This window comes from Bos taurus, chromosome 21, assembly GCF_002263795.3.
Source record: "Bos taurus isolate L1 Dominette 01449 registration number 42190680 breed Hereford chromosome 21, ARS-UCD2.0, whole genome shotgun sequence".
Lineage (NCBI taxonomy): Eukaryota > Metazoa > Chordata > Mammalia > Artiodactyla > Bovidae > Bos > Bos taurus.
Genome location: NC_037348.1, coordinates 22765996 through 22791696, shown reverse-complemented (window position 1 = coordinate 22791696; position 25701 = coordinate 22765996). Strand labels below are relative to the sequence as shown.

Below are 25701 nucleotides of genomic sequence, written 5' to 3'. Positions count from 1 at the left end.
AATATAGCCGTTCTAATCTTTATATTTACAGTCTCCATGGTATATCTCTTTCCATCCATTCACTTTACACCTCTCTGTTCTTTATATTTTAAGTGTGTCTTTTGTAGACTGCATGTAGTTGGGATTATTTTTTCAAGATCCATCCTGATGATCTGTATTGGAGGGTTTAGTCCACTGAAGTAAGTACTGATGATTAGAGCTGGAGCTCCCATTTGACTGTTCTCCTGCTGCTTTTGTATAATTTAATAAATTTTAGAATTCCATTATAGTAATATATCTATTAGCTTTTAAGGTACACTGATTGCTCTAGGGATTACTAAGTACATTTTGGGATTACTAAATATATCTTTCACTTCTCAGTCTACTGAGCTAATACTATAACACTTAATGTAACATGTAGAAACCCTGGATTCAGGTAGATCCATTTTACTTTCTGCCATCCTTTATGCTATAGTTGCCATATAGCTTATGGTTACATATATTATATCCTTGACAATTCAGTGTTATAACTTGTACTTAAAATAGTCCTATGTATTTAGAGAAATTCCAAGGAAAAAAACTTTTATAGTTAGTTACCCAGCTATTTATCATTTTTTAAAGTGTTTTTATCTTATTTTTACTGAGGAATTTGATAAATAGCATTATATTAGTTTCAGATGTACAACATAATGATTCAAAATTTTCATATATTGCAAGATGATTACCATAATAAATCTACTTAACATCTGTCACCATATATAATTACAGAATTTTTCCTATAATTACAACTTTGAACATCTACTCTCTTAGTAATACAGTACTGCATATTTGAAAGTTGCTAACTACAGTTCCCATGCTGTACATTACAACCCCATGACTTCTTTATTTTATAGCTGGGAGTTTGTACCTTTTGACTCCCTTTAACCATCTTGCATCCACTCAGCTAGCAACCACAAATTTGTTCTCTGTAAGATTCCACATATAAGTTAGATGATATCATAGTTGTCTTTTTCTATTTCACTTAGCATAAACCAAATGGCAAGAGTTCATTCTTTTTAATGGCTACATAATATCCCATTATATGTGCACACACATACCCACATCACCTTACTCACTGACCTATCAATGGGTGCTTAGGTTGCTTCCAACTTGGCTACTGTAAGTCATCCTGCGGTGAATGTGGGAGTGTGTGTATCTTTTGGGGTGATTAGTGCTTTTGTTTTCTTTGGATAAATACCCAGAAGTAGAATTACTGGATCACATGGTAGTTCTGTTTTTAATTTTTGGAGGCAGCTCCATAGTGGCTGCACCAATTTACATTCCCACCAACAGTGCACAAGGGCTCTCTCTTCTCCACATCCTTGACAATACTTCCTATCTTTTTGATAACAGCCATTCTAACAGATGTGACGTGCTATCTCATTGTGGTTTTGTGATTCACCATTTTCAGCGCTACTCTCTCAATCTGTCCCACCCTCTCCTTCCCGCTGTGTCTACAAGTCTGTTCTCTACATCCGCATCTCTATTTCTGCCCTGCAGATAGCACCGTTCTTCTAGATTCCACATATATGCACTATATACGATATTTTTCTTTCTTTCTTCACCCTGTATGCCATCTCTAGGTTTATCCACCTCATTAGAACTGACGAGTTCTTTCCTTTTACATACAATGGAATATTACTGAAGCGACTGAGCACACACACACCACAACTTCTTTTATCCACTCATCTGTCAGTGGACATCTGGGTTGCTTCCATGTTCTGGCTATCATAAACAGTGCTGCAGTGAATGCTGGGGTGCATGCATTTTGAGTGCCGGTTCTCTCAGGGTAGATGCCCAGCAGTGGAGTTGCTGGGTCACAGGGTGCTTTTACTCCTAGTGAGAGTTTAAGAAACCTCCACACTGTTCTCCACAGTTTGACAGTGTCTATTTTGCCTCCATTCTTGAAGGATATTTTCACTGGTTACAGAATTTTAGGGTGACAGTTTTCTCCTAACAACTTTTTAAAGATGATGTTCTGAGGTCTTCTGGCCTCCATAGTTTCTGACATGAAGTTAGTGTAAGTAATATGTCATTTCTCTGAGTGATTTCAATTTTGTTTCTGTATCTTTGGCTAGTAGCTGCTTGAGTATGACATACCTGGGCATGGGTTAGATTTGTTGAGTTTCTCATATGCATACAGATTTATCTTTCACTAAATTTGGAAAAATTTTAGCCATTTTATATATATATATATTTTTCCCCCACGAGAATTTTTTTCTACCTAGAGAAACTGGGAGGGGCAGCCAACAGTGTAATAACATCTTTAAAGTGCTATTAGGAGAAAACGTCAAATATCTGTTGAAAATATCCTGAAAGAATGAAAGCAAAGGCAAAATAAAACACATTTTCAAATGAGGGAAAACTAACAGAATTCACTGCCAGTAAGCCTGTAATATAAGCAATGTTCTTCAAGGACAGAATTTCATTTAGAACTCCACTTCTAGTTTTAAGTCCATTACTTCCTATGGTCCTCATGGTGTTTCTCTCTTTTACTTGAGGGAACTTCAGAAGCTGCATCTTACCTGAGAGAAATACTCTTCTGAGATGCGCGCAGCCCACTCGATGCACTGCTCCAGGGGCCGGCAGGGGTTGGACACGTCAGCACACTTGATCAGCATCCTTTTGATCAGAGTCCGGTTCTCTGGAGCCCTGAGCATGGTATTTATGGCTTCTTGATCTTTATCAGTTTCCTAAAGCATGAGTGGAATTCAAAGCAATCAAAACGGGACCCCAGGTACCAAGCCCTGTTTTACTGTTGTGGCCCCACCGTAACCACGGTGGGGCTCTGTCTGGGATCTACGGTTAGGGTCTCTCAAAATAGTGCCGGGGATGCTCTGAGGTTGGCCCTCACTCTGCAGTGGGGAAAACCAAGGTCCAGTGAGATTCCAGCAGAACCCAGAAGTACAGCGTAGCACTAGAGGCTGGCATGTCTACCTTTCCCCATCTTGACTCTTTCTCTGTTTCTCACAGTTGCCTTTTCTTTCTGTTCTATCACTCACTAAGTACTCAAAAGACTGGCTCTATCTTGTATTATTTACATTCATTAAAAAACACTGAACTGGAAAGTGAAACCTTTCTCTGCCCTTGCCACTGACGGTCCTGTGGTCCGCCAGGGGCTCTGCTGCTCCCCACCCAGCCCTGGGAGAGGCATGATCCTGGGAGTCCGCCACCGGTGTGCACAGCGTGTCGGATACACTGATGTTCCTAAACTCTGCCCTCACATTTTATGGTGGACAGAGGACTTAGTCATGGTCTTGTGATCTGCACTCACAAAGATATCTTGTGGTAGGCATGAAAATCAGTATAATTTACCATTATATTTTACAGATGAGGATGACAGGACTCTGAGAGGTGAAGAGACTCAGCCAGAGGTACTGAGCTGGCCCAGGATCAATGCGTGAGCCCTGCCTCTAGTCTGGACTCTTGTCTCTCCACAGTAGTGCCTGTGTCTGACTCACAGGGAGCCCCTCTGGATATGGAGCCTCAGCCCCTGGGGTGAGGGGCCTCTGAAACAAATTCAGGTTGGAAGAGTGAGTACCGGGTCAAAGACATGAGCAAGCATCTCCTCTGATTCTGAGCCACCAAGCAGCTTCCAGAGGAGTCAGCCACGTGGTTTCTGTAAGCAGTCACAGTCATCCCCTCTCGGTGGGGACAAGATGGGTGGGGGGGACCCTGAGCCCAGGCTGCCTGGTCTCCTCAAAAGTGACAGACACCGTGACCTCAGTGATTCTCATCTCCCACTGCCCACCAGCTTTGTGCTGACCCTTCTCTCTGTGCAGGTGTGTGACTACTGTTCTGTACTGCCCGCTGGGTGACTATTTTCTTCCACCTGCTATGACCCACTGGATCCTGGTTTCCAGTCTCTCAGTAAAAATCTAAGTAGTGACAGCAGAGAGGAGGAACATGACTGTCAAGGAGAATGAAAACTCTGCTGAGTCTGGAAACTTCCCAGAATGAATGGAGGAAGCCAAGTCTGCGAGGTACGTGGTTTCTTTCTGTGGGGTGGGGTCAGCTGGGGTATCTGTGCATGGGAGAATGACTGAGTCCTTGGAAAGGGCGTAAAGTCTGACAGACTGGAGAGGGTGAGGAGAGCAGAGTTCTCAGCAGGTTTCAGATCAGGTGAGACAGGGACAAGTCTGAAGGGTGATAAGCTAGAAAGCCAGGGACAGACAGAAGCCCCGGCCAAACAACTGAGCTGCAGCAGTAGAGCTGGAGTTCAAGGGCTGTCTTCTTAGGATGAGTCGTCTCTGTGCTCGGTGAAGACTGGCAGGGGGCGACAGGAGTGGGGAGGAGCCTGGGGTTGGTGGTCGGGCAGCTGTGGGCCTCAGGCGGGTGCTGCGCTCACACTGACCTAGCGTAGCGGGTGCTGTTTATCCAGAGCACACCTTGTGCCGTGTCCTCAGCGCTGCGCCTCGAGGGCTACTGTGCCCACTCGAGACAAGCAAGTGGTGAAAAAGAGCTGAGAACTCAGAATGCCTGCTTTCTCAGCTGTGGGCTCCTGTCTGGGGAAGCAGTTAATGTTCTTCTCTTGCCAGAAAGTTCTGGACTCCATGCCTCAAATCCAACACCACCAGCACCCTGTGGTCCAAGTCCAGGAGCCTCCCCAACCTCCTGTGACACAAATCAGCAGAGGACAGGTCGGCTGCACAATGGGCAGTGGCTGGCGAGAGACCTCGTGGTCTCCAACTGGCCCCAAAGTGCTCAGAGGCAGGGGACAGGGCAACTGTTGAATGGCCCACCTCTCTATCGTCAAGTCCCTTCAGAATTGTCATGCTTTTTCTTGTATGTCTTGCCAGGTCTTTGTACTTTAATTTCCATTGGTTAAAAAAGTATTTATATGCAGTGAGCCCAGTGCAGGGATGATAATACTCATGATCTCTTAAGCCCAGGTTTCCCCACAACACACAGGAGGAAGAGCCCTAAACACAGACTCCATTTGCAGTCAGCTCACTTACCTCTTCTTCTTCTAATGCTACCAAGGGCTTGTTGATGATGTTGACAAATTTGTTGACGTGCTCAAAGTGCTTTGTCATTTCTGTGGCTAAGACCATGTCAATGATACCCTGGCGCAGCGTCTGGTAGTCGTTCCTGTTTCAGACAAAAAAGGAGAGGCTGCTGCTGATTACTGATCCAGACCAGACAGGTGCTCCTGGAAACCAGCTGTGATCTAGGCCCTGTGTCCACTGCGGCTGAAATTCTAATGAACTGGGCAGCAGTGGCAGGCCATGCTTTAAAGAATGTGAAGGTTAAAGGTTGCTGCCTAGACTGCTATTAGTAAGGAGAACCTGAACAGAAATTAAAATGAGAATCTTTGGGCAAAACTATGGGGTTCCTTGGTAGCTCAGCTGGTAAAGAATCTGCCTGCAATACAGGAGACCCCAGTTCTATTCCTGGGTTGGGAAGATCCCCTGGAAGAGGGATAGGCTACCCACTCCAATATTCTTGGGATTCCCTGGTGACTCAAACTGTAAAGAATCTGCCTGCAATGCGGGAGACCTGGGTTCTATCCCCAGATCCCCTGGGGAAGCACATGACAACTCACTCCAGTATTCTTGCCTGGAGAATCCCCATGGACAGAGGAGCCTGGCGGGTTACAGTCCATGGGGCTGCAAAAAGTCGGACATGACAGAGTGACTAAGCACAGCACATGCGTAAGACTATAGATACAGTGTTCATAGTGTTCTCATAAGCAAAAGGCATGTAGTTCTTAAGATTAAAGAAAAGCTAGAACATAGCCAGCTGGGGTTATTAAGAACATATCCCACACAGAGGAACCTTGAGACCCAACAATCTTGGAGCCCAGAAACAGAGGGTGAACCATCTGAAAGCTGAGAGAATCAATGGTGCGTACCTGATGCCTCTTCCTCTAGCCCTTTATATTTATTTTAAAAATTTATGTTTTGAGGATGGAAACCATTTAATTAAAAACATAAAAGGTACAAAGAGTATAAACTGAACTCTATGCAGCTATGCTGTTCTTTTCCCTGGAGACAGGCATAGCTGTCAGGGTCTTGTGCATTTTCCAGCGATAACTGATGTATATGTAAGCAACTATGGAAAAACCTTTAAGTCCACATATGAAATTCTAAAACATAGAAAAAAAGGTTTTTTTTTTTAATCCCTTAGGTTTAATAACTTTCCTTAAAATCCCAATTAGTAAGTATTCCTCATGACAGATCACTTCTAACAGCCCCACCCTAGACAGTGAGGGCACCATCAAGAAGAGAAGACACTAATCTCACAGCGTCACCAATCAGACATGAGACGTTTGCTGGGCAGAGTATGTTGGGAGTCTGCCAGGCAGAGATGTAAGATGACAGCTTCTGAATCTGTCAAGGTGTTAGCCTTACACTGTTGTCTTGAAATGTTCAGGACAGAACGGAACTGAACCTTGAAAACATCATGCTTGTGAAAGAAGCCAGACACAGAAGACCACATCCTGGGGTGCTTCCAATCGTCTGAAATGCCCAGAACTCACAAAGCTACGGAGGCAGAAGGTAGATCTGCGACTGCCAACCCGGGGGCAGGACAGTGACTGCTCATGAGTTCGAGGTTCCTTTGGGGGTGATGGAAATGTAAATGTCGACTATACAGAAGACTGCACAACTTGGAATATACCAAAAACCCCACACGCTTTAAATGGGTGAACTGTATAGTACCTAATTATATCTTAACAAATTGTTTTTTAAAGAGCAAAAGTAAACATACTTTCCAGCTCACTGTTCTTACCGCTCCATGTTTTTAAAGATGTTGCATTTGTCGTCGCCGGTGGTCAGCTGGAAGGCCAAGGCCGCGTGGTGGTGCTCCAGCACAGCCATGTCGTTGTAGAGAATGGCCAGCTCGCTCCCGGCATTGCACAGGAAGGAGTTAGTCCTCCCGGGGTGGTCCACATCGTGGATAGTGGCTGCGATGAGGGCAGCAACCTCATCAAGTGGGTCTAAAGTTTGCTGAAAACAAGAGTTCTTTTAAAAATTGCGGCATGGCACTGAAAGCAAGGTAGCCTTCTGTGTAGTTCTCTTTCTGCCCTTCTGACTTTAAGGTAAGAATATTTCAAACTTCTGAGAAAAGCATAGTGTTGAGCAAATCCAGTTTTCCTAACTCTACTCAGAAATAGTTTCATTTTTGCATGTTTCAGAGGAAACATTATCTGATTCTCAGTCTCGCACAAGTTAGGGATTTACCAAGACACAGGGTGTCCTTACCAGACCGGAGTCACCTCCTCAGCCAGTCTGTCTTTAGACCCATCACATAAAAAGGTCCTTAGTCTGAGGTATTGACTTTCTACTTGGAACATTGATTTAAAATTATCAATTGGGAAAGTAAGATCCCACATGCCATACAGCATGGCCAAAAGTTCTCATTTAAAACTTTAAGTACAGAAGTGCAGGGTACTTTCTTCTAGTAGTCTCCATTTCTAATGTGTATATTCCTGTTTTCTGTATTTTGATTAGTCTGACTTGCAGTGAATTCTCTTGGTTGTTTCAAAGAACAATCCCAGATGATCACATTGCTCTTCTCATTCTATAGGTTTTGATACATAGGTTTCTCATTTTGTTGTTTTCTGTTATTTTTGATTTCTTTGTTTAACCCCAATTTGTTCGAAATATTTTCTCATTTGTAGTGGCTGACATTTTTAAAGTTTTTTGAAGTATATCAAAACTGTGTCTTAGTATCAAGATCATTTTTGGAAATATCCTACGAACACTTGAAGAAAAGGTGTATATCTAATTAACCAGGCTTGTAAATTTATTTAAATTGAAATTCAATAGTTTTAACTTAAAAAAAAGGTTTTTTGGCCGTGCTGCATGGCATGTGGGGTCTTAGTTTCCAGCCAGGGGCTGGACCTGCAGCAGCTGCACTGGAGGCATGGAGTTCAACCACTGGACCACCAGGGAAGTCCCCAGGGAGTTTTAACTTTAAATGGGTGAATTTTATGATGTGAATTACATCAGTAAATTATGTTAAAAATTAACTTATTAATAGCTTTCTGAATGTATATTTGTATGTTATCTATCAAGGAGTTTCAAAAGCATTAAATTACAGCAAAAATTAGGTTCCCTTTATGCTGAACCACATTGACGCAGATGTCTCTCCTCTGCCCTCTGTGTTCATACTTCATGAGAACAGACCTCTCCCTGGACTCTTGTTCTACCTACAGTCTTAGTCGTGACCTTTAGTAAAACAACAACAAAAAACCACCAAAGAACACAGCTAGAGGGAGGCTGGACTTGCCTGCCCTGCACTCGTGCCGGGAGGCTGACCTGTCTCATTCCTCACGAGGCCCCGATTCTCACTGATTCTTCCGCTTTCAGGTGCTTCTGAAAGTGAAACGGCCGTGCACCAGCGCTCCCTGGTCTTCTGTGCCAGTTTATGGCGGATGCTGATGGAAATACTAATAACACAAATACTCTGGCAAAGCAGTGCAGGTCTAGTTGCTGCTTCGAACATTTCCCTAATGAAACAATTTACAATGTGAAAAGCTTTCTTAGGAAGCTTGGTTTGGAAGTGGGCAGTGAGCAGAGTGCCTTGGATGGCACTTTCTTCTCTGACACTCTTACTGTGACACACTCACATTCCCTTTGCTCCTGAGCCCTCAAAGCTGGAGCTAAAGTGGCTCCTATTTGAAGGCGGAATGCCCAGGGCCACATTTGGAATTAATTATCCACTCCCCAGAGCCAGGGTGTGGTCCTGCTCCTCAGGAGGCCGCACCCTTCCCGGGCCAGACTGCACCCTATACCCTGCACCCTCACCCCTGCTGTGAAGCACAGGGCACCAACACAACTCACCTTGATCCTCTCTTTGCAGAGAAAGTAGGCAGTGGCATGCAGCACATCAGCAGAGTGTGTGGAGTTGTGGTAGGGGTTGGAAGCGTGATAATTGGCTTCGATCACCTGTAACCAGGATCTCAGCGTTGCCTCGGGGCATTTTAAGAATTCACAGACTCCGAAGCGAGCAAACACTTTGAGACCAAGGTAAATCAAAGGCCTATAGAGAAAAACATACACAGCATTAAATCAAAGTAGAGAAACAGGTAGAGTGTCTGATCTGTTCAGATCCAACAGGCAAACCTGAGCCAGACTTCCGGGAGTAAGCGGGACAGAAAGTGGAGCCTGTGAGGGTGGCCTGCAGGGGGCACCCTGTCGCCCTCTCTCCTGGTGGCCAGCACCAGCCCTGGGCAGAGCCCAGCTGCAATTCTGGGGGCACCTGCCTGGTGCTCCTACTGCCCTAACTGCTGCAGAGTCCTCCCGGCACCAAGAGGGTCTCTAGGTCAACGTGCTGCCAGGCTAACTGCGTCCTCCCCTGTGGCCTTGCTGGATGTGTGTCACTGGCCAGACGTCTTGTTGGAAGAAGATACCAGTTCCCCACGGCAGCACACAAGCCAGACGCTGGCACACATCATGTGATGGTCTCAACACTCTGGAGGTGGGGGTTTCCCCAGACAGGTGACCAGCTGGTGCCAAATGAGGCCTGTCCTTGAGAGTCACCGTCATCCAGCCTCTGGCCTTTGCTTTTGGCTCTGTTGAGGCAGTGGCCAAACTGGCTGGGCTCCCAGGACTTGGGCAGACTTGCCCTGTCCCAGCTCACATTAGGATGTAAACCAGTGCCCACAGCTTTGTTTGCCGCTGTCACTGGCCCTGTGGGGCACACAGATGCAGAATGTCTTAGAAGCTTGACTTGCTCTGAGTGTGAGCAAAGGGCAGGGGCTGTCATGGGGACCACCACCCACATGGGATGAGACCTGACGAGTCTCCTGTAACGGCCCCTCTCTGCCTGTCTGCTGGGGTTGATGCCTCACCCTCCTGAAGGGCAGCGCTGGCTGGCATCAGGTCTGAATGCCCTTCCCGTGTGCCAAGCCAACCACACTCCTCTGGCTGAGTGTTCTCCAGTGAGGTATAAAATGGGAGGGGAAACCCAACCCTTCCCTGCTCTAGGGGACCACACTCAGGTCAGGATGCTGGAGTGTGGGGTGTCCCCATGCCTGTCACCAACACAGCAACCAAGATCTGGGGACAGCTCTTATCAGCATGTACATCCATGTATTATTTTTTTGGTTGTGCTGAGTAGCATGTGGGATCTTAGTTCCCTGACCAGGGATCAAACCTGAGATCCCTGCATTGGAAGTGTGGAGTCTTAACCACTGGACTGCCAATGGTTCTGAGCTCTGAAATGAGACTCTTTGCTGCAGTGTCAACATATCACTACTTAATACCTACAGGAGAAATTAATAACCGTATCTTACAAAAAGAAAACCTCTGCTACTTGGAGACTCCAAGTAAGTCACTTTCTCTCTCTGTGGCAGTCATGGCCAGGCGAATTCCCCTTGGCTTCTCCCTGATCCCTTGCTGACGCTGAGGCCCTGGAGACTCAAGGTATCTGCTGCTCTTTCCCTGGGGCCTCCTCCCTGACCAGGGACCGGCTCTGGGCAGAGCCTACACTCCCGGAGAGGCTTTCTCCACACTGGCCCTTGGAATCAAACTCCCTGTCTGCTGAGCTTCCGTGGGCTCACCTTTTATGAGTGGCAGCCTCCAGTTCAAAAATACTGAAGTCCCAGTACTCCTCCTTTTCCATGGCCCGAGTTATCTGTGATGGAACATCATGAAGGGAGATGGGGACAATGCTGCTGCTGGGAGCCTGCTGAAGGTCTGCAGGGTAAACAGAACGGGATCAACAGGCTTGATGGCGTTTGCTGTCCCTCAGGGGGAGCAGCAGAGCTTTGGGGGCGGATGCTTTGTTTCTTCGGGTTTATGATAAACCAAAAACTTCTTACTGATAAAAAAAAATCTCAAAATTTTTATCTGAAACTTTATCTTCATTACTTAAGTGTGGCTATAATACTAATGAAAGTATTAGTCACTCAGTCGTGTCCGACTCTGCAACCCCATGGACTATAGCCTGCCAGGCTCCTCTGTCCATGGATTCTCTAGGCAAGAACACTGGAGTGGGTAACCTTTCCCTTCTCCAGGGGATCTTCCCAACCCAGGGATCGAACCCAGGTCTCCTGCATTGCAACCAGATTATTTATTGTCTGAGGCACCAGGGAAACCCCAATAGTATTAGCTAAAATACTAATAGCAATCCAATACATTAAAAAGGAAAAACTTACTTTTTGTTGAAAGAACATACTCATTTCCAGATAATCTTCGCAAACCATCCTGATAAAAATCAAGGAAATAAACAGGGAAATCAAAAGTATTCCTTACTCCTTGAAAACCCAGGACAGCCAGTCACAGAGGACAGCTGCGGGCGGCTGTCTCCATCCACACGCGCACACCGAAGCTCCCCTGTGATCACCCGTCTGATGACTGCTGACAGCCTTACTGGTATGAAATCTAGTGGCTTTAGCAAGCACCAATTAGGCAGGGAGGTGAATTTTTATTTCTGAACTTTGTCACCAAGACAGAAGGTGACAGATGGTAATGGAATGGTCTGTTTTCCATAGAGCTGGAGGCCTCTATCCTAGACAGCTGGAGGCGGCACCTAGAGCCCGTGGTCCAAAGCCTCCAGCTAACAAAATGATCCCCCAGCCTCCTCCCACGATGTCACCTAGTCTGTACAGGACACTCTGGAGGGAGCCAGTCGTCCTGTTCTGTAACACGGTATCAAACACTTCGTATTTTTTTCTGCCCCAGTTTTCAAAATCTTCAAGTTTTATTTAAATCAACTACTTGTAGAGCCCTTAAGTAAAAATGGAGACCCAACGCAGCAGACAAGCTGGCTGTCCTGAACACTCTCCTCCTTCTGTTCCAAGCTGAGGTCCCCCGTACCCACCACCCCCCTGGATAGGCAGCAAGTGGGTGACGGCTCAGCAGGAGGGCAGCTGAGCCTGGGCAATGCATGATCTATGCCATGGCTGACCCCACACACAGAGCACTGTGTAGGACAGCTTGTCAACAAGTGACCTCTGAGAAAACGAATGAGAGCAGCGGGATGGAGCCAGCGGCCTGTCAGGACACTCACAGACACCAGGCCCCCGACGAGGTCATTGGCGTGAGGATCATCGTCCTTAGCACCGAACTGTGGTGAATATAATTCAGTGGTTCTTAGAATTTCCAACACACGGTCTAAAGCTTCTGTCACAGGCATGGGACTGCTTTCCTGGGCAGCATTGATGATATTGATGACCTATAATAATACGGAAAGAAAAGTCCTGACTTTCATCACCTTAAAGGCAATGTGAGAGCAACCCAAAGAGTCAGGCTGGCAGCAGGACTCATTGTTAGCTTAAGAAAGCCAAAGTGCTCCTGCCACCCTCCTCCCTCCTCAGAGGCAGCAGCTCCATACACCTAGGAGAACCTCATCACTGCTGCGGGTCACTGTGTCACCTTGGTGATGGGCGCCTCGATCGTCATGGAATGGATCCGGGCCATGGAAGAGTGTCGTCTCTGGCTGGAAACTGTGGAGAGACCAGGTGGTACAGGGATCAGGGTGAGCGTGGCCTCACTCACTGCCTCCCACCCTCTTCCAGGCCCGAGTGAAGGGGCAGGACCAGAGCTACCAGGTGGCTCAGCTCCCTCCCCATCCTACCAAGCCCAGGATTCTGGCAGACCAACTCTGCCTCCTTCAGTTCAAGGCACTGGGAGGCATGTGACCCCCTAGACTGAACCTCTGAGGTCACAGGCCATCGAGAGAACAGAGGAAGCAATCTAGCAAGTCGAGGCCACACATTAGCCTCTCTGTGTCTGTAACAATAACGTTTTATAATTCAGCTTGCTGCTACCCAGGAGAGAAGCGTTCTGAAAGACAATGCCACACAGGCCCTTTGTTTCACGGATGGCGGGAACAATACATACAACTCAATTAACTGAAATCTGTATTTCTGGCTCAGTTTTTCAAGGCATCCTTGGGTGCTTTTCACTGTTCTGCTTGAGATAGTTACCTAATCCGTCTAGATTAGCTGAGGTAGGTGGCAGTATTATGCTCTAATGTTTGTTAATTTTTTGTTGCTCCTGTCAAGACTCAGTTCCTCTGGGGTGGGGAGAAGCCCGGGCGGTGAACAGGCAGGAAGACACTCACGTGGTGTTCTGTCTCTCCCTGAAAGCCCCACTGTCCAGCCACATGCTGTTTACCAAGGGCCAGAGAGGACCACACACTGCTCTACCCGCCTGAGATGTCGGCCTTATTTTACCAAACAAGGGCCTGAGGAGAAACCACCAGGACTAACCTACTCAGGGGCTCTCACATGCTTCAAATTGCAGAGACCAACAAAAACTACCTAAATCTAATGTTGGTGACCAGCACATGGATGCTGTCCCATTTTACCCAACAAGGTCATTAAACCAAAAACAGAAACCACTATTCTATCACTATGTCATAACAGGACTTATTCTCATTAAAAAATATAGTGAAGGTGACATATAAAAACCAAACAATACAGTAAATACAATAAGGTGAAAAAGAATAAAGATTGTTGTGACTATGTTTGCAGAAAATCTGAAAGACTCTACAAATGCTACACTTACAATCACTAAGTTTATCAAGATTACTGGGTGGAAGGTCAATACACAAAAAGTCAATTATATTTCTACATATTAGCAACAAACAACTGGAAACTAAAAAACCATTATGACAGCATCAAAAAAATCAGTATTCAGGAATAAATCTAACGGATATCTAAGTGTAGGACTTCTATACTGAAAATGCGAAACACTGCTGAGAAAAAAAGACAACCTAAATACAGACAAAGAGCATGTTCATGTTTTGAAAGACTCAGTATTATCAAGATTTCAAGTTTCTCCAACTTGATCTATAGATTTAAGACACTCCCAAATAAAATCCCAGGAGGTGTGTGTGTGTGTGTGTGTACACTAAGTAGCTGATTCTAAATGCTATATGGAAATGCAAAGAACCTAGAATAATCAGGATAATCTTGAAGAACTTTACCAGATATCAAGACTTACCATATAACTGTAGTAACTGATCATGGTATTGGTGCAAGCAAGGACTAACGGAACAATGAAACAGAACCCATGAGTCCAGAAACAGACCATATATTTACAGTCAGCTGGTTACAAGAATGATACTATAGCAAAAGATGGATTTTCCATATGGTGATGGGCCGGTTTGGGTTTCCCTGTAGGGAGAAAATTCATCCTTGATCCCTACCCTCACTCAATATAAAAATTGATTTGGAATGAATCATAGAGCCAAAGTGAAAGATAAAACAATAAGGCTTATAGAAGAAAATGTGGGAAAAGTCTTCATGACCTTGGGATAGAGAAAGAGTTCTTAAACACGACACAAAAAAGCACTATGTGTAATAGAAAACACTGATTAAATGAACTTTAAGATTCATTAAGAACCTCTGTTCATTAAAAGACTATTAAGAGTGAAAATGCAATCCACAAACTAAGATCAGTGTGTCTGGAATACTTATATCCACATCTAGAATATGAAAAGAATTCCTACAACCAACAAGCAAGAGATAACCCAATGAAAAAAGTGGGCAAAATTTATGTATATCACTTCACAGAAGAGGATATCCAAATGGCCAGTAGGCATATGAAAGGGGTGTCACATGGAAAATTAAAATTAAAATCACATCTGGTAGAGTAACTATAGTTTAGAGCCTAGTGTAACCCAGTGTGAGAGAATGAGGAGCAACTGGAACGCTCGAAGATGAGGGATGGCATGAGGCACAGCCCCTGCCGGGAGAACTGTGCACAGGTGCCCAGAGGCCCAAGGTGCCAGTGCTAGGCGATGGACCCACATGTCCACAAAGAAAGACCTGCACAGAAGCATGCACAGCAGCCTTACCCTTAACAGCCCTCAAATGGAAAGGTCAACACAAAAGGACCATTCCTAAGAGAATGGATAACAGATCGTGGCACATACAATGAAGTACTACCAAGCAATAGGGAAGAACCAACTGCTAACCACCCCCAGCAACGTGGATGGACCTCCAGACGCGAAGACGAGTGAAAGGAGCCATGCTATGTGCATGCTGTGCGACTCCATTTCTGTGAGGCACAAGAAGAGGCCAGATTAACTCGTGCAAGAAATGAGTGGATGCCTCTGTGTGGTGGGACCTGTGCGCGAGTGCAGGCCTGCAGGTGTGTATTTTCTGAATCTATTTTGGGGTGGGTGGTAACAGTCTATACAGGTCAACGGCACAGAACTGTCAAAACTTATTGAACTCAACACTTAATATGAATTATATGTAAATTTCAAGGCAATCAAAAAGAACAAAGGTTAAAACCCAAAAACATTAAAAGAAAAATGTTTAACTCTTCAAAACAGAGAAAGGGACGAAGGAATGCAAAGGATGAAGAGGAGTCACAGTGTGGCAGCGAAGATGGTCTGGGGCACCCGAGTGACCTCTGCTCTGCTCAAGGGCCGTGACAGGGAGGACCATGGTGAAGATGGTGCCAGCAGCTGCCATGACCCCTGCCAGGCACCACACACACTCAGTTAATCCTTACGTTGTCCCCTGTGGACCGCAGAATTATCCCCACCTGATGACGTGGAAATGGAAGAACTCAAGTCCACCCCCAAGGCTGCACAGAAAGTAGATGAAGCTGGGACCTGAACCAAGGTCAAGCTGAGGCCTGCACCCACACACTTCCCTGTACCACCTCTGCCCCCTGCCCCTGCAGCAGAGGGGGGCATCTATTCTTTATTCCCTGACTCCATCAGAAGGGTCAGATGAACCTACTGGCAAAGGAGTCAGGGGCGAGGGAGAAACGCACGCAGACTTCTATAGGGGCCCCCTGCCTGCTGAGCTTGAGGGTGGGGCAGTGACCCAGACAAGATGAGGAAGGGAGCCTCATGTTTCCACGTGCCCACCACTCAGAGGAGCACGTTTTTCCCCTCATCTTTGTCACCTACCTTCATTTGTTCGAGAGGCAACAGTTTTGACATCGAGGGAGCTTTTTCTCCTGTCTTTATGTTTGCCTGACTGATTATCTGTGGAAATAAATGATAAATTACCTCCATGAAGAGATTTTAACAACATATTAGTAAAATTACCAATATGAAAGCTTTAAAAGACAAAATTTAAGATTTAGAATGCCATTTAGGATGCTGCAAAAATCAACACAGTACACCAAGATGAACTCTCTGAACAACTGGGTTTAAGGGAGACCAACTTTCTCAAAAAATTTTCCACTCACCATAAACGAGGGTCTCAGGCCACAAAAACTGTCAGAAATGAACTCAGGAGAATTTCACCTACTTCTACATAGTTGGGCAAGTGGTGGGAAAATTTTGATCCCCGTCCACCCTTGTCCCAAAGTGAAAAAGTCTTTTCTGTGTTTTTTCTACAATACAAGCCCTAAAATGTCCCGGGGGAGACTGTGCCTCTCTTCTGGAGGCAGGACAGGGAGCGCTGGTCTGGGGTCTACTTCTCTGCGCCCACTTCCTGTGGATGGCACCACTGACCCTCCAGCCCAAACAGGAGGGGTCCGACTCCTCTCTCCCCGCAACCCCTCGCCAATCAATGACAAGGCCAAGGTAACCTTCCTTCCTGAGCCCTCCTCGGTGTCACCCGTGGTGCCAGGCCTCTCCAGCCTGTCCTCATTTCACAGATGAGGACATTGGGAGCCCCGTGAGATGAGCTCGTCTCTGCCTTCTCCTGGCTTCCTCCCTGGACTCTTGCTTGCATACAGGATCCGGCCCTTGGTACTCCTCTCCACCATCCAGAACCTTCTCCACTTGCTCGCTGGTACATTCTCCTCTCTGTGGGCACTGGTAATGACCTTGCCAAGGTCGCTGATGACCTCCCTGTTGCTACCTCTGAAGGACTCGAGTCAGTCGTAACCTGACTCGTCTGACTTGTGTACTAGACACCAGTCAGTGCTAGACTGAGCTCGCTTTCTGGAACCTCTGGTCCACACACGTCCACCCTGGCTTTCTCTGTGCCTCTTGCTGTTCCTTCCTGGTCTCCATCACCAAGTCTCCTGTTCCTCAGCACCCTGTTGTTCCCATAGGCTCATCCTCTGCACCCCCTTCTCTTCTCAGACAGCACAGTCTCCTCATTCTTCCCTACAGCCTTTACTCAGTCCCGTGCTGCTACTGTATTCTGGGCCTTTCTCCCGAGCCCCAGACTTCCATCCTCCCCAGTCACTCGTCACTTCCATGCGGACGGCCCTCAGAGCTTCAGAAGAGCTAGCCGTCTTCTCCAGGCCACTCCTCATCCCAGTCACTGGGCAGCATCTACCTGTCCACTCAGCTGGAGGCCAGTCGTCCGTGACGCCTCCCTGCCGCTCTCCCTCAAGTGCGCAGGTGTGGTAACTGTCTAGATTCTACCTCCTAAACATCTCTCCCCGCTCCTTCACTGTCCAGGCTCGGACACCTGTCATTGTCCTCTGGGTTACAGGGACAGCCTGCCTCACCGGTCCTACCAGGCCCAACCTTGCCCTCTCCGACCCATTCTCTCCAGACAGTGCTCACTCTTCTGATTAGAACATTTTAATGGTGCTTCACTGTTTTTAGGGTCAGATGTAAATTCCCCAGTGTGGACCCAGGGTCCCTTGTGTCTGAACCTCGTCTCTCCAGCTACCATGAGTTACCTAGGATGTGCTAGGCCACCTCCCAGACCTCTCTGCCGTGGCACTAACTGCTCACCCCCACTTAGGAGGGCGCCCCTCCCCGGCTGCCTTCTCCTCCCTCTCTGCCTTCTCCACCTGGTTAACACTCCGTCCTCTTGGAGATGCAGTTCAGGTATCCTGCCCTCTGGGGAGCCTACCCCTAATGCCTCAGCCCCAGCCCGACCCCACCCCGCCAGGAACCACTGGCTTTACTCTGTAGCTCACTAATTGTGAACGACGTGAAGGCAGAAATGACGTTCCCCGCCCCTTCCTGGGTGACCAGCACTGCCAGCACGTTGCAGATGCTCAACAGACACGCGTCTGCTTCTCCACACATATGCACACACACAAACCAAAGCACCACTAACAAACCACTCCGAGTCCATGGCTCACCTGCTCAACACCCTCAGCACCTTGGAGGTAAAGAGGAACTCCCTGGCAGTCAAGGACAGGAGCAGTGTGCTGGCTGCAGCCAGCCGTTGATCTCTCGCAGTCTTGACCACATGTGAGCTGCATGGGCACAGCTCTCCTGTCTCAGGAAGAGCCTTGACTCCGCTCTTCCACCTCCAACCAGGGACACGGTGCCCACCCAAATGCTCATTACCCCGTCCAGCCACACCTACTCTCAACCACTCAGACTGTGGTGTCTCCTTGCTCTGAGCTCAGAGGAGATCCATGTCCAAACAGCAGGCAAGAAGCTGCGCTGTGACCTCCTGCAGTTCCCTTCTTCTCCCTTTCTGCCACTCAGCAAACATTCGCTGAGCACCTGGGGCAGGTCAGGCTCTACGGCAGGCATGGGGATGTGAAGACGACTGAGGCTGCTGCCTCCAGATGGAGATCCTAATTTCCCCCCAATACCGAAGGACCCTCCACGATCCCACCTCCTTCCCACCTTTTGTACTGGTCGGAACGTCACCCCGCTCTTTCTAGAACACACTCTGCACTCTCCCTCTTCCGTCTAGACCACTTTTCCTCTGCACCCGTCCCCTCCCCTCCAGTCCACCTCTCCCTGTCTGGAACCTGCCTCGTTCCCCTGCCCTCCTCCCCTGTAACGGTCATTTTCGACCACGTGCTGTGTGCCCCTCTGTCCACATGGCCCTCTTCTTTTCAGGTTAAAGCCTGATCACTCCCGGGGCGCCCCGGGGAACTGTCCCAGCACGTGCCTCAGACTCCTAGAGCTGGCCATCTGGGCTTGAGTGCCAGCTGACCGCTTCGTAGCTAGATGTCCGGGAGCAAATCATGGGGCTTTTCATCTCCTTGTCTGTAAAAAGGGAACCTGGTCTGTAAGGTGTCTCCCGCACTTAAGTCCTCCGGAGACAGCCCTGAGGTGAGGCAGGTCTGATGGGGTGTCCCTGCTGAAGACATGTGGTCCGACACCAACACCACTGCCTCTTCAAGCATCAGGCTGACAGACCACACTCTGCTCAACACACTTCACGGACGTGCACGCACTGGAGGTAAGACCTGCCCAGGACACCTGTCAGAATGCCCACCTGTGCTCAGGACCCAGGAGTCGGGGAGAGAGATGCTGCTACAGCGCTAGGAAAACACAGTCCCACCTACGCACCAGGTGAGCTCATCGGAGGTAGGGCTTGTTTTCAGTTTTTCCAAAGCTCAATGAACCCTAAGGATGAATACAGGGCACCGTACCTGCGTAACTGTCCGTCTGAACACATTCAGCTATCGTCTCCGCCTAGAAATGAATATCAGAAGCCATTAGTTCTGAGTGCCTGGTGACGCAGTAAGGGAAATCTTGCTGGGCCCCTAGGGCCCCCAGGGCCCCCCCTACATACCTTATTGTTGCCATTGCACACTCTGATAATGGACACATAGTGTCTAATTTTTCTGCAAGTAGAAAACAATGCATTATATTCCTCCTGGCCCACAATTCTGGTGGAGAGCTAGCTAGTTTTTCTAAAAGCATCTCTCTTTCACAACACACACAAGGCTTGGAGAGAGCAGTTCTATTGCTTGTGTTCAAGGCTGCCAATAAACAAATAAGAGTCCACATGCATTCCCTGGTGTTTCTGGAGAAGAGAGGCTGACTCTTCAGTAAAAATAACAAAATCCTTCCAAGTCATCACAACATACAATAAAAAAAATACTCAGGTTTCAAAAATATATCCACGTTAGCCAACCAAAAGCCTTTAGTTCTGTCACATGTTTTCATGTTTACAAGCCTTTACTCTGATGCTCGTCTTCGAGTTTCAGCAGCGTCTGCTCACAACACTCGTGGAAACAGTCACAGGCCCCTCTGGGGTTGAATGTGCGCATCTAGAACCAGGCAGCTGAGGTTCTCTTGCGAGTTGCTGACTCTCCTCACTTATTTACTGTTCTTTCCATTTTTCAGCTTTTCCCCTTGATAATCCAATCCCTACACAGTTAGCCCCCACCCAACGAGGGAAGGACATAAAAAGGCAGAGTCAGAACAGAGAGCGCACACAGAGCCATTTCCCTGAGGCAGTCGCCAGCTGGAAACCAGGTCTGCTGACCAACACGTGAGCCTCATGGGCAGTGTGGGGGTCTGTAGCACGGCTCCACCAAGCTCTGTGACCAGGCCCTGGGCTGAGCCCACCTCTCTCAGCCTCAGCTTCCTCATCTGTCAACCAGAGACGGTCACAGTGCCACCACTGCAGGGCCGTGGTGAGGAGGAGGAGAAGGGACGCCCAGCAGGCCCTGAGCACCTGCCCAGGGAGGGAAGGGCTCCCAGACAGCAGCGTGGTTACAACACTGTCTCCACACCTCCTCCTTGTCTTCATGACCAAGAACATACACTAGGTATGATTTTACATTTTGACTTTTGTATTTATCATAAACATTTTCTCCTGTGATTTAATTCTCTATGATCATCATTCCTAATTGTGGTATATTTTATTGTTGAGTGTTCTGCAATTCACACTCAATTTTCCACTGTTTGTATTATTTAACATAGATTCCGAGACAAACTATGACACTTTTAGGCTCCTGATATATACTGCCTTTTCCAACCTGTGGTCACACCTGTTTCATATGAGTTTCTATAAATGACAGTATTGGAAATACTTTATCTAATTTGATAGTTCTGTGCAGAAATGATACAGAGGCTACCAAAACCAGATGTGTGCATGTGCTCAGTCATGTATGACTCTTTTGAGACCCCATGAACTGTGTAGTTTGCCAGGCTCCTCTGTGCATGGGATTTTCCAGGCAAGAATACTGGAGTGGGTTGCCATTTCCTCCTCCAAGGGATCTTCCCAACCTAGGGATCGAATCTGAGCCTCCTACACTGCAGGCAGATTCTTTACCTGCTAAGCCAGACAGAAAACTTTTAAATATAGAGTCCCAGTGAGTGTTCTTGGCACAAAACTCAGTGAGGTGGCATCAGATTTAAATGCTTTCATCTTTTATGTATGTGCTCACACAGCTTAAGCAGGACTGTTGGAGTCTGGTGGCTCTGGGCTGCCAGCAGGAGGGTCGGGCTGTGACCATGGGGAAGCCACCCTGGAAGGTCACACTTTGGTGGTAACTGACCTGGTTACCAGTCCTTCTTAGAAGTTTCCATGTGCAGTTCTTAACTTACTTAAGTATTTAAAGCATATGCTGCAATAAGCCAAACATGGTATACTGACTGAAGTACTTGTTTTTCCTACTTACCCTCCCTGTCCAATGACAGGTATTATCTTCACATTTTGTTGTACGTTATCTCCATTTTTCTTCCTGACAGAGTAAATTCCTTGCCATTCCTATAAATGGAATGTGAGCATCATTATACACTGTGTTCCAAACATGAACCTAAGAACATCCTCCACCCCAGGCTCCTGTTCACTCCCAGTGGCCACTAGAGCAATTAGGAGAACAAGATCCAGCTCAGGAGGACAATTCAGCCAGTGACTCTGCTTAGATAGCAGAGTTGCCTGTAAGTTTTCCAGTCAAATGGAAACAAAAAGTATTTGCTCAACACAGATCCTATTTCTTAGCAAAAATACAACAGAAGTCAAAGTTTCAGATCCTGAAAATAACAAAGTCCTACCTAGAAAGCTATCATGAAGAGAAAATCTGTAACACTCACAAACTCCTCACCAAGTGCTGACACACAGACGGCCAGTAAGTGGCCTGTTTGGTTTGGCACGTGTCTGTCTGTCTGCGCTCCTCTCAGAATGACACGAGGCCTGCACCTCCCTCTACTCCAGGGCCAGCTCGGCAGCGAGCGGGACGTCTCTGACTACTGGGACAGGCCCTGCGTGGTGGGGTCCGCGGCCTGAACAATTCCATCATCGCCATCCAGCTGTCCTACCCGAGGGTGAGCACAGAGCTGGCACATGGTAAACGGTCAAGGACCACTTGGGGCCTTCGTTTACTGACCAGAAAAGCTAGACCAAGGTCAGACCATGGAATCCTGGCGGCCAGGCTGAGGGACCTGAGCGCTCCACGAGGGGGTGACGTCATCGGCGCGACGACCTGGCGAGACCGTCTCCAGCAGCCGTGGGACTGCCTGGGAGTGGGTCCCGGGTCGGGAGGCCTCACTGCGCTCAGCCACCGCTGTCTCGGAGTGTGGGGAGGAGGCCCTGAGCGTGCTCAGCACCAGGCCGTGGACCCAGCCCTGCTGATGGATTTGATAAAGAGGGGACGAAGGGCGAGGGAGAATCCAAAACCACTCCAGGATTCAAAGTCCAAGCAGGTGTGAAGACAGTCAACAAGCAAAGACAGATGAGGACCCAGAGACACTGGGTTTTCTGTCAGTGGGGGATGAGAGAGAATCATCGCTCTACATGTTGGTTCCAAGATGACAGCAGGTGTTGAGACAAACCTTGGAAAAGACCTTCGGGTGAAAACTGGGGAATGGGAGCCATGTATGCAGAGGAGGAAGGATGCGCAACGACACAAGAGCTTTTGAGGGACCAGCAGGGGACAAAGCGCCCTGTAAATCTGGGAGGAAAGGATGGGAGAGGGGAGCTGGAGCGGTGAGTGGGAGACTCCCGGGGGCTGCAGAGGGCACAAGGGGTGAAAAGCCGGGACTCCCTGGTTGCCCAGTGGTTAGGACTCTGCACTTCCACTGCTCAGGGTACAATCTGCACAGCGCAGCCAAAAGAAAAAAAATTATAAAAAGCTGAAGGGCTCCCTGTTTGCAATATTTTCCATTTGAACATCACTGGAATTTCTCCTGTGCCCCCAAGAATATCTGGCTGGTTGGACACCTAGAACCTGACACTCCAAAGTCCCCACCCATCATCTGACCTGTGAAGGCTCCAGCCCAGTCCCCAGCACAGGTCTGAACCCTCTCCACGGACCACAGCCCACTGTTTGTCCAGGCTGGCCCCTTCTCAACAACCCCTTCTTCTCCCTGGGAAGACTCCATTAGAAAGGCCATGTATCTTTCTCCTCAAAAAAAAAAAAAAAAAAACAACTGCCCAGCTAAGTGGTCTGTCCTGCTTCAGGGCCAGCCAACTAGGAATGACCAACGACGGACACGTGGCAGCTCTCACACTCTCCCCAGGAACTCAAGACCATGCAGAACCAATGCCCTGGCTCCGTTCTGAAATAAAGCAGTTAAGTATAGAGCTTGATAATAGGATAGTATGTCATATTCTCTGCTCACAGCAAACACAGATGTTAGAGAACACGTGTCCTACTGTTGGCGTTTGAGGCCCTTCATACCTAGTGCCCCATGGCATGACTCAGGAGGTGAGACGCTGCCCACAGGGGTCTGGGGGGATCCCTGGGCCTGCAGCTAATCCGCTGGATTCCCCCATCCCACCCCATCTCCACTTGCTCTCCTGAGAGGGAGAGGAGTGCCTCACTGACCCTGCTGCTGCCAGATGGAGGGGTGTGAGAGCCCTCGTGTCTGTGTGACACCCCACAGAGCCTTGCGACAGAACCGCAGGCTGACCCCGTGGCTGCCCTGGACCTGGGCACCAGGACTGGGGAGGCCACCATGGGTCTGCATGGCTGCTCTTCTGTGGCTGCCTTTGGAGGACGGCCCCTCAGACCAGCAAAGAAACACCAGTGGGCCTGCGTTCCTACCTTCTCTTTGTTTATTACCGCCTCTTTCTCTTTCCAGAGAACCTGCCACTCATTCGGGTAAGAAAATCTTCATCCTTGACAGAAGGAAGAGCTGAAGGAAATCAGGATGCGTGCAGCGCCCACATCAGCTACTCCCCAACGGTGCACCACCCGGCCCTGCAGCTGGCCAGTCCCTTCCCTGTTCTCACTGCAAAGCCACCCCTGAGCGCACAGGACACCCACCCACTCACAGGGTCCTTGGCAGGCCCAAGCCAAGTGGGGCTATGAGCCCTGCACAGCCCTTCTGCCCCTGCTGGTAGCCTGCCCTCGTGGGTGACCAGACAGGCATGGGGCCACGTGCCCCAGGGACAGGGCTTCCATGGGTCTCCAATGGCCGGCAGGACAGCAGCTCACAAATTTCTCAAATGTTTTAAAAAATCATATTCACTGTCCCAACTCCTAAAAGTTAAAAAGAGCCCAGCAGAAAAGCCTGAGAATGACTATGGAAAGCAGTGGCCTTTTCCTTCCTGGCGTGTTTTAAAAGCTAATACCAGTGAGGCGCTGACAGAAGCCATGGTTCAGAGAGAGAAACAACCTCCAGCTGGAGCCCGCCTCTCTGCCTGTCCTCAGTACCGTGGAACTGCGACTTCTCCTGTCACAGTTTATCTGTCTGTTCTGTGTCCTGGAATGTATTCTCTGAGCAGTTTTTCTCTGCTCGTCTTTCTATACGGGAATTCCGCACAGTGCCTGACATTCAAAAAATGCTGACCAAGTGAACAAGGCCCAGAGAACTGATGGGCTCAGCTGTGTTCTGAGAACGTGTGGATTCACTGGCCATCCTTTACCCTGACCGCTGGAAATATCCATCACTGACAAGATTAATTATTAGAAAGATCAACTTACTTATTACAAAAATGAAAACAATGACTTTATGTGTCAAAGTTACTCTTCCTGGCTGGGCAGGTTGTATGTACTTTCCTAGCCTCAGTTTCCTCATCTGCAAAGTGGGCACAATAAGGATAACACCACCTACAGTTCCCCAGGCCTGAGGTCCCCCAGCTTTGGCAGTACTCAGTGAGTGCTCAACCTCCTTCCACCCCTCTCTGTTTGTGGAAGGGACCAGGGTGCCACTCTCTTACTCACCTTGCATGAATTTATAGTATCAAGCAAATCAGCCTTTTTTTCGTTTATAGGCACTTCTGCTATCTCCTTCCCTATTAATTCACCTGACTGATAGCCCATTGTCGTTTCGAACGCTGGATTTGCATACTGGGAGGGTGGGGAGACAAAAGAAAAAATCAAGTGAATTAAAAGAAATGTTGTAAAGAGGACAATCAAAGGTGTTCAACCTAAACCATCATACTTTCCCCCCAGAAAGCCAGGAGCCTGGCGCTCACTATGACGGTTCTCAAGCTACAACAGCACAAGCCCAGGAAAAGCCTGGAGTCTGGAGAAGCCTCTGCTCTAGTGATGCTGGGCTGGGCTTGCTGCCCCGTCCTCCTGAGGCCCAGGGAGGGCGGTCGGCTCGCTCCCACTTAAATGCCCTTGGAGGAAAGGCACATGGAGACAGCTGGGGCTGCTGCACAAAGGCTGTTGGGATTTCGATACTGAAAGAAAGCACTGTCTGGGAGTCTGACCCACCCAGCCCCTACTTCCAAAAGTCACTTAGCTCCTCCCAGGTTTCAGTCTGCACACCTGTTTAATGGGGATGAAACATTTATTTAGCCTCTTTCACATGATGCAAATGAAAAATGAGTTTGGAAAGCAGGCTGTGACAGAGGAAGTGTTTACAAATATAAGGCTTTACGGTTAAGTTTCAAATAGGACTGTAAGAGTACAAGAAAATGCCTGTGAAAGCTGTGTGTGTGCTAATAAAAATAACAAATAATGACGATGATAAACAACAGCCATGCTGTTTAAGGTCTGTTTTCCTTGCTAGGCACCACAGCAAGCAAGTTATACACATTAACTCATTTCAGTCCTCAGAACATCCTTACGAAAGGCAGGTGGTTGTCAGCATTAATATTATTCCCATTTGTACAGACGAGAGAGCAGATTCAGACAGATTGAGTAACCTGCCCGAGGATGCTCAGCTCGGGAGAGGCCGAGAATAATGGAACGCAGGCCTGACTGACACCAAGCCTGTGCTCTCAACCACCGGCCAGTGTCATGTCTC

At 48.0% G+C, this 25701-nt stretch overlaps 1 protein-coding gene and 1 long non-coding RNA gene across 8 annotated transcripts in view; one reads left to right on the top strand and one right to left on the bottom strand.

Annotated features, from left to right (window-relative positions):
* The window catches only part of LOC100848639 (uncharacterized), a 47617-nt gene extending 40877 nt beyond the window's left edge, over positions 1-6740 (top strand). For all 3 annotated transcript variants that reach the window (XR_009492242.1, XR_009492241.1, XR_239114.5), the window contains 4 exons: positions 2530-2679; positions 3349-3639; positions 3801-4001; positions 6394-6740. This is a non-coding gene — a long non-coding RNA (uncharacterized lncRNA). The remainder of the gene's footprint in view (positions 1-2529; positions 2680-3348; positions 3640-3800; positions 4002-6393) is intronic.
* PDE8A (phosphodiesterase 8A) overlaps positions 1-25701 on the bottom strand; it is a 147354-nt gene that overhangs the window by 10849 nt on the left and 110804 nt on the right. For 3 of the 5 annotated variants that reach the window (XM_010816946.4, XM_010816945.4, XM_059878982.1), the window contains 13 exons: positions 24669-24794; positions 21180-21268; positions 19340-19391; positions 19197-19239; positions 15847-15924; positions 12345-12415; positions 11980-12144; positions 11126-11174; positions 10529-10664; positions 8808-9006; positions 6751-6983; positions 4977-5109; positions 2544-2711 (listed from right to left, as the gene is read on the bottom strand). In XM_010816946.4, coding sequence (XP_010815248.1) covers positions 2544-2711; positions 4977-5109; positions 6751-6983; positions 8808-9006; positions 10529-10664; positions 11126-11174; positions 11980-12144; positions 12345-12415; positions 15847-15924; positions 19197-19239; positions 19340-19391; positions 21180-21268; positions 24669-24794 — 1542 coding nt within the window. Of the gene's footprint in view, positions 1-2543; positions 2712-4976; positions 5110-6750; positions 6984-8807; positions 9007-10528; positions 10665-11125; positions 11175-11979; positions 12145-12344; positions 12416-15846; positions 15925-19196; positions 19240-19339; positions 19392-21179; positions 21269-24656; positions 24795-25701 lie in introns of all 5 variants that reach the window. The other 2 variants (XM_005221812.5, NM_001191455.1) reach the window with 2 other exon arrangements.